This window comes from Protopterus annectens, chromosome 5.part0 (genome assembly GCF_019279795.1).
Source record: "Protopterus annectens isolate FY-2018-M chromosome 5.part0, PAN1.0, whole genome shotgun sequence".
NCBI classification, from domain to species: domain Eukaryota; kingdom Metazoa; phylum Chordata; order Ceratodontiformes; family Protopteridae; genus Protopterus; species Protopterus annectens.
Genome location: NC_056735.1, coordinates 743,808,971 through 743,818,310, shown reverse-complemented (window position 1 = coordinate 743,818,310; position 9,340 = coordinate 743,808,971). Strand labels below are relative to the sequence as shown.

At 36.8% G+C, this 9,340-nt stretch overlaps 1 protein-coding gene across 1 annotated transcript in view; it reads right to left on the bottom strand.

Moving 5' to 3' along the window:
• Window positions 1-6,129: 6,129 nt before the first annotated feature.
• The window catches only part of LOC122802794 (collagenase 3-like), a 41,695-nt gene continuing 38,484 nt past the window's right edge, over window positions 6,130-9,340 (bottom strand). The window contains exon 10 of the mRNA XM_044072588.1: window positions 6,130-7,163. Within this exon, the coding sequence (XP_043928523.1) occupies window positions 7,063-7,163 (101 nt within the window). The 3' untranslated portion in view covers window positions 6,130-7,062. The remainder of the gene's footprint in view (window positions 7,164-9,340) is intronic.

The window sequence follows — 9,340 nt, the reverse complement described above, 5'->3', positions numbered from 1 at the left end:
AAGGTCATCAAGGTCATGGATGAGGGTAAGACAGTGCATACCACCTAGCTTGACTTGGCCAAGGCACTTGATACAATACCCCACTCAAATATTATAGAGAAACTCACAAAATTGGGCATAAACCTCTACATCATAAGCTGGATGGTCAAATGGATCATGTATAGGACACGTTGCTAGAGTGGGAGAATCCATCACTAACAATGCTGTGCCCCCTCATGTTTGGAATATACTTCTCAGATATCTAGGCAAATGCAGATGGCCTTTGGCTGATCAAGTGTGCTTATGATTGCAATTTGGGGGGCAATCATTGACTCCACAAACAATGTTGTTGTCCTACAGAAAGGTCCGATGCAGACTAATAATTGGTGTTAGAACCATGGCTTCAAACTAAATGTGAAGAAGTGCAGAATAATACCCTTTGAGAAATCAAATACCCCTGCAAATTACAACATTGATAGCACCTCCCTAAAACTATATCCAGTGGTGAGAGATCTGGGTACTCAGATATATAGTAATCTGAACTTTGATCAGCACATGTCCATGGTGGTGAGGAAATCCTTCTATGTGTCTCATCTTATAACTAAATGCATGGCATCCGGATCTAAAGATGCTATAGTACTACTGTACTCAGCCCTCATCAGACCAATAATCAAGTACAATGCACCCTTTGGCATGTACTTTGCTAGGCACCTGCAACAGTTGGGGGTATCATGAGAGGTTTGACACCAAAAAAATACAGGGTATAACCAACATGTTATATGAGGACTGATTAAAAACCCTATCACTGTATTCAATATCCTACTAATTACTGACAGGTGATCTATGTCTGAACTACATGGCAGTCTCTGACCCAGCCCTGATGGAAATGTTGCATATTCACAAAGGTAACTGCACAAGGGTTAGCCTTTCCAAGAATCTAAACCTGATCTCAGATGTGAATAGGTCATGCTGCAGAGACAAATATGTGTCCGAGGGGTTGCCCCTCCTCTGGAATAGGCTTTCTATTCATGTGAATCAGAGCCTTTCCCTGACCATCGTCAAACACAATCTAGACCAATGGGTGGGGAATCATAAATTCACACATGGGGTGGTGCCCATGTCCCTTATGGACAGAGGCAGTCTGTAAAAATAGTCAAAATCTCACTTGCTAACCCCTGTTATCTTTCACCTAGGGATAGAAAATTGGGTAAAATCTGGATAAAACTGGCTAGGCTTGTAAAGGCTCCTGAGCTGATAGCCTAGTAATTGCCTATGAACCTATGAACCTATGACAGAATCATCCACATGTTGGATAATATATGCAGGACCACAATACAGATGCATGTCACTTGTAGTGATTGCAGGAAGCAGGGGACCCACAACAGAGCTTTTGGGGGGAGTCTACAGTTACAGGGACTTGATGGAGAAATGAACTAGAACTGGTTGATCTGATGAATTGAGACCGTTTATACAAATAATCTGAGAATCAACAAATTACAGACTCAGTAATAATAATGATGACTCCCCCCATGTATATCTACCAAGAGTGAGACATCTTGAATAAGTATCACCAAATTTCTGGTTTTAAAATAAATGTTAGAAAAACACAGGGTATAGGTATAAATACAGAAAATATGCAAAAATTAAGGGGTCAATATTCAGATATGTGGGAACAGCCATTAGGTATCTGGGAATTTGGCTGGCTTGGAGGTAGAATCAAGGGTGTCCAGCTATTCAATAATAATGTGGTAATATGGAGTCATGGAATGATCTATATCTAGAGTTTGACCTACATACTCAAGTATTGTATTGGCATGTATTGTCTCATAATTTAAACATGAGGCAAGCCTTTTAGCTGACCATTAAAGTTAGGAATGTATAGAAAAAAAAGGTGGATGAAGGATTTTATTTAGCAAGGAAAGGTTACAAGAGCATCTTGGAACAAGCTGCTACTTCCTGAGCAGCATGAAGGCTTGTCTATACCAGACCTTCTTCATTATTCTAACCTGCTGCTGATGATTTTCATTATGACATGTCTGCTTGAGAACTATACTGCTACATGGCAAGAAATGTCAGTAAAAAAAGATCCGCAGTTAGAAAGCTATGATCTAATAAATCGTATGTGGACAGTGGAGAAAAAGCCATTTAGTATACCTCTATTAAACGTGATAAGTGAATAAATAATAAAACTTTTTACAAAAAAAAGCATTAAGAAAATGAAGTATGATGTTCTGATAGATACAACTAAAAGGGAGGGCAAGGACAGATTAATCAAATAGTTTGGGCTCAATTAATTGACTGTGATGGAATCTTCAGCTGGGAAATGGTAAGGAGGAAATGCAATTTACCTGATTGTGAAAGACTACATTACCAGTTTGGGGAAAAGTCTAGAAAGGTGATTGGCTGACAGTTATTAAATAGATAGTAGAGGTAAGGGAGGCACTCTTATGAACAGGGACTTAATATCTAGGGTGGATAGGGAGGTATTATGCCTTAAAAATGAAGTGATCTGTTGGAAGAGGTATACCTGGCTAGATGTTTGGACACAGAGATAACAGGCTAATGCTGGAAAAAGGTAATGTGGATCCCAAGAGCAGCAACTACCAAGAAGTATAGAATCTTCTGGTGGAAATGTAACATAAGTTGTTGTGCACCCCTGATAAGCTTGTGAGATTATTTCCAGAGAATCCTTAATTAATGGAGGGGCTAGATAGAAGAATGAGGTACATGGTGTGAAGATTGGGTGAAGATAGGTGAAGGCTGCCAGCCTAGCCAGATAGAATTTTGGAGATAATTCTGTCATCTGTTAATATTAATGTAAACCACAGGCTTGTTGTCTTAAATGGTAAAATAGTGTTACAAGTGGAACTGGAAAAAATGTAACAACAGTGCAACTCTACTGACCAATAAAGCATGTTGTGACCCTTTGATGTAAACATGGCTCCGGTCGGTCTAGATGAAGGAATTCTTGCTATTGTTTTAAGGCCAGAGTTAATGGATATAATTGGCATGCTAAATGTCCTTTATTGCTCTGGTTTCTGCCCAGAGGCGAAGAATGTAAATGTAGTTTCTGCTAGCCTGGGAACCCAGGGAAGTGTGAAGAATGATGTAATGTAACCCAGGGAAGTGTGAAGAATGATGTAATGTGAACCAGGAATGTGATTTTAAAAACAGAGAGAATCAGATAGCATTAAGCATTTTTGTCTTGACCATCCAACTCATCAGCACTGTCTTGCTCTATATGTAAGTTTATCTTAGACTTGTGTTTTCTCTTAGAAATAGCTAGAAACTAGAAAGATTAGACTAAGTGTTTTTCTGTGATGTCAGAACTGTACTACTGAATTATTTTAAGTATTTCTCTGAACTCTTGATTAGCACTGTGTAGAAAAAATATTGTCTTGTGTTTTGACTATTTGTTATTAAATATTTTTAAACCATTTCAACTGTGGCTGTTTTTGCAGAGATAATTTAAGCTCTTTAGAGTACTTGCATGCCTTTGGTAAATTGTACAAAGCCACTTCAATAGCTTTAGCCCTGGGCTATACTACCAATTGGATAGTAATATTGCACAGTAATAATTGGACACCCTTTTAAGGGCCTTTGAGTAGCTGATAAATATTAGTGGGTGGTGGCAGCTTGTACTACCGTATAGTCTGGGGAAAAAGGGCACAGCTGAAGAACCTGTGCCAGCCTTCCCCAGTAGTGTCTGTGTGGTAATATAAACTCTTCTCAAAGTGTGTGTGTGTGTGTGTGTGTGTGTGTGTGTGTGTGTGTGTGTGTGTGTGTGTGTGTGTGTGTGTGTGTGTGTGTGTGTGTGTCAGCTACTTGGGCAGGGACATAAAGCACTGGTTGGACAGAGAGGGTGCTGGAAGTTTTAGCTTGCCCACTAGGCTGATATCTGGACCCTATAGCTGTGCCAGTAGGGAATCTTATTGGGGACCTGGAGAGCAAGGTAGCGACCAGCCCCAGACTGACTGTGATCTCTGTGTGCTCTTAAGGGAAATTGCACTTTACTGTTTATATTTGTTATCCTTTCCTCCTATATGAGGCGCCCCTCACTGGTGTTAGTGGTGAGGATTGAGGCTCCTTGATTGCTGGGCCAGGGCACGGGCATCACACATGGGACCACATATTTTGAAACTATTGTACATTGCTCTAATTTAAAATAGATATCTTAGTGTTACTATGAAGCTAATAGGTGAAGAAGTTGACAACAGAGCTGTCTTTTGGGGTGGGTAAGGAAAGAAAAGCAGGGCTTGCAGTTTTAGAAAGTTTGATAGGGATGGTAATTTTGTTGGCCAAAGAGCAATAATATGAAAATGGAAAAAGTAAGATGCTTCTAAGATAGAACATATAATAGTAGAAACCCTAAGAAAGGAATGAACATATGTGTTCTATCAGAAACTAGGCCAGCCATCAACCAAAAGATAATGAGATCTTGCCACCCAGATTCAATATACTCAGGCATCAACTAATCCCAAGCCAACCACCCCCCAGTCTCAATGCTGAAAATACTAGCTCTAAAACACAACTAAAACAATCAAAAAGCATAAATCTAATTGTGATCTACTATAATTTCTCTAAACATCTCTCAGATCTCTCAGATCCAGACTAACCACAAACCAAAAAGAGTAAAGATGACTGATACCTCACCATAAGACACCCCATAAGTATATGTCTGGGACTCTCCCCTCTGATCTCGATCTGATCAGATCATCATACACATACATTATGAAAAACAACCATCTGCACTAGTTTGCTCTTTATCTAGGTCCATCATCAGAAAGAAAAACTTTGAACAAACAAAATTTCACATGGAACTCATCAAATCCTGTAAAGCTAAAAGCTCCTTCCCTAATTGAGGAGGCAGTGTCTTAATTTAATAAATTCCTTACCATATACGACTCTCTCCTGCTCCAAAGTCGTCACCCAGAATTAAAACACAAAACTAGCCCTGGCTAACAACAGAAATCAAATCTAAAATAACAATTAGAGATAAAGGTAAACATTGACAATAAACTCAGATTTGATATGCATATCAACCAAACCATTAAGTCAGTAAACAAGAAACTTAGGTTTTTTTTTTTTTTTTCATTTTCTTAAACTCTATAACTATTGTATCTATCTGTTGTAACTCTATTGGAGCTTTTTCCTCCCGGGCCTCTGAAAAAATGGACATGTATCCAGTCGGACTATCCTGGTCAACAAATGTAAAATAAAATAAATAAAATAAATAAGGAAGAAGATGAATATCTATGTGGTCAAAAATCAGATAGTGAGACAGAAATGGCAAATTTGGCAAAGGTATCTGATGGACACTTTAAGGTAAGAGTTTAATGAACCTAGAGAGGACAGTATGGAATAAATTAAGAACAGATAGAAGCAACAATTTAAAAAGAAAAAAGAACACTTTAAAACTGGTTTATTTAGTAAGAGTTTAAATAGTGTATTAAAGATGAAGCCCATGTGGTCATTTAACTGTGTTTCTTTATTCTTTCCTTTTCTTTCCTGCTTATATTTTACCTCTTACTTCAGCATCTTCAGTTTTATGTACTGGTGAAGTGGAAGTAACATAAGACTCAGTGAAACAAAAGAATGCTGATTAAGTAAAGTAATGAAGAAATACATTGTATTAATTGCATGAAGAAGTAGTGTGGTGATTGTGAAAGGATTAATATTATGGTTAAAGTAGGCAGAATTAAAGTATGACATTTCAACTACTGAAGGGGCACTACATTTTGGTATGTAGGCAGAAGCCAAAACCTATGGAAGACAATGCATCAATTCACAATGAATACTCTCTGAATAATTAGCTCGAGTGAAAACACAATTACTCATTTGTATTTATTTATTTTTGTTAAAGTGTGTACCTTGCATACAGATTGCATTAACTACGTGTTATAATAGATTGTTTAGTACTATTTAAATACATATGTTGATTTAAAACAAACAAAAAAAAAAACAAACAAAAAAGATTGTAGACTCAGTTAATACACACCTGACCAAATAGTGAAGAAGGATAGTGTGAGTACTACTGATGAGACCCTTTGCCAAGTAATAGCACTCTAGTACAATAACCCTGACTCAGTTTACAGTGTAGACAGTGTGTAAAGGGTAATGGATCAGTCTCTCTGCTATAGAAAAGGCAAAAGTCATGTTGAGATATGGAGAAACTATCATATGCAAGCAATAATTGAAGTACTTGAGTATAGTAACACCAAAGAATTTACTAAATCAGTTATTTTTTGAAACTGCATGCCTTTCTTTTGTCAATGCCAATAGTTAAGTTTGCAAAACTGTTGCTTGAAAATCAGAGACCAAATGCAGATCTTATGTAAAATATATTTTATTTGCATTACAAGTAACAAAAGTACATTTTAATATAAATATTTAACAGAAATATAAAATATGCACACAATGAAAAACTATACTTTGTTTTCTTTTCCCACTTTCAACATTCTTTGATCTTTAATAAATAAGACATATAGGTCTATGCATAGTAGATGGCTGGAACTAAGAATAAAAAATAGTTTGAGTATCTAAGAGTAGTTCTATAATAATGGGATATGTCATCACTTGAATAAAATGCTAATTAAAGGTTCTCAATAAACATCCAATTTCTTATGATATTGTGGTAGAGGAGAAGGAACTCAAAATGCTAGTTAATCTGAGAAGGCAAATTTCTGCAGTGCTTTGGTTTACTCAAAAGACGAATGCATGAATTTTCCAGGCCATGTGTAAATGAGGGTGTGTTTAGTATTAAATGTCTACAGCTACTCATTCATTCATTCGTTCATTCATTGTTAGTGAATCCACTGATTGTGTGTGTGTGTGTGTGTGTGTGTGTGTGTGTGTGTGTGTGTGTGTGTGTGTGTGTGTGTGTGTGTGTCTGTTTAAGTGCTTTGTATAAACTGCTATACAAATGCAGGACTTTTTTTCATAAATATTGTTTTTCAATAAATATAAAATGATCATTTTAAATTGTATTCCATCAATTAGATATACAATACTTTGGCAAAAATATCTGTATGGAAAAGAATGCAGTTATTATTCTGATCAGTTTAATTATTCAGTGACATTTTCTTAACATCCTATCCAGATGTTAGCTCTTGATATCTGGTTAACACGTTTTCTTTCCATATCATACTGGAACTGTTTTTGTCCACTGAAGAAATACACATTTCCTGTAAAGAAAGAAATAAAGTATTTTCAAACTCATATAGTAAATAACTTAGCAATGATTACAGCTGAGCAAAAATCATACTATTATTTAAAAGGATATGGAGGCTAGTCAACTTAAATTCCATATTCCATTTCTGGAACTATTTAGTTTGTGTAAAGTAATCCTGTACCTAGTAAGTGCCATATCTAACCGTCATATAAGTCACAGGTAACGTTATAAAATGAAAGCAAATTCAGCACCAAATGATTTATAACAACTATTTTACATTTTTATAGTTTTTAAATTCAGAATGTTTAAGTTGTATATATGGAATTTTTGTAATGAAAATCTTAATGAGCAACATTTTTGCATATTTAATCAGTAATTTATAAATACAATCAACTGGAAATTTGATAGTATTTGTGACAATAGGAGGTACTGCCAGCCATGTCAGGAGAAGTAGGGCAGTGAATGTCTAACATATGCCAACACAGGTAGCTGGAGTTTTGCAAAGAATCATATGCCATTTGTATATCAAACTGATTTGTACAGATGCTTGTGTTGAAAAATGTATTTGTAAAGTTGCTTATATTAAAATGCATCAACAGTGTACCCAGAGGGAAAGAAATGTACATGCATTATTGTAACTGAATTAAATGTATATGTTTCAACAGGGGATACTGGAAGAGCAAAGGTTAATCACAATCCAACTGCAGCAAACTTTAAAATATATCTGAAATTAAATTTCTTTATGGGTTAAGCCACAGATTCCACAGTTTTGAATGGAGCCAGAGATGCAATGTCTATGCTAGAGAATAGTTAGTAGCTCTGTAAGAAGCATAGAAGTGTTAAATGGTTTTATGACTTCCAGGAGCAGCAGCAGATCTGAGCAAAGCTCTATATGTGTGTATGGCAACATGTAACTGCTAAAATCCTGGCAGCTTCTAGTGATGGGGGATGGTGTGGGAAACAGTCAGATGACTAGATGTGTGTGATGTCATTCTGTAAGCCAGAAATAATATTTAGATATTAATAAGAAATTGCACTCAGTATTCTGTATTCTGTCTTGGATCTGACAGCAAAGACCTCTCACCCCCACATCATCTTGCCTTGTTCTATTCAGTAAGTAGGAACAGTAATTCTCTTTAGATTAGTCAGAAAATATAGTGAGATTAGAACTGCTGTTTTTCTGTAACTGTGTGAATCTTTTCATCTGTGTTATTCTAATATTTCTTATGACTGAAACTCGAGTCTTTACTGTAAATAGATATTTAGTATTTTCTTGTTCTTTTATTATTTATTATTAAATATATCTTCTCATTGTGGCTGGTCTTTTTAGAAAAATACTTAAGTTTTGAGAGTATTTGCGTAAATTTATTTGGTGATAACTCTGGCCACTCCTGAAAGTCTTGCTGCAGGTCAAACTACCATTTATAGTAATATTGATTTCACTTACTATAATTGGGTACCCTGATAAGAGCCTTAGGTAGCTTACTTTGTAGTGCCTGGTGGCATTAGTAGTCTAGGCATAAGGAAGCATAGCTAGTAAACCTGTGCCAGCCTTTCCCAGGTGTATATGTATGTATGTGTGTGTGTGTGTGTGTGTGTGTGTGTGTGTGTGTGTGTGTGTGTGTGTGTGTGTGTGTGTGTGTGAGTGTGTGTGCAAATCAAATCTCAAAGTGTGTGTGTGTGTGTGTGTGTGTGTGTGTGTGTGTGTGTGTGTGTGTGTGTGTGTGTGTGTGTGTGTGTGTGTGTGTGTGTGTGTGTGTGTGTGTACCAGCTACTAGGAGCAGGGACATGAAGCACTGGTTTCACAGAGATAGTGGTGGAGTACCTGGCTTGGGTACTCAGCAGAGGATTTAACTCTGAAGCTGTGCCAGTGCGGAGTGCTACTGGTGACCTGGAGGGAGACAGAGAAATCCAGATCCTGGGCTGACTGTGTCCCCTGTGTGCTCTTAAGGGAAATTGTGTTTGATGCATAGAGGTCTGTATTTGGAAATACTGAATGTATCTATTTGTATTCCAAGTGAACGTCCCTCTCCAGTGTCATTGGTGAGGATTCCCACCTTAGTTCTGGAACTTCGGTTATTCTAAGTTTATATCAACTATGGAAATCGTGACCTCCTCAAAACCTTAGCTGTATCATGCCTGCTGATGACATGGTCATAATAAAAAAATAAACTAATATCATCTCTGGTA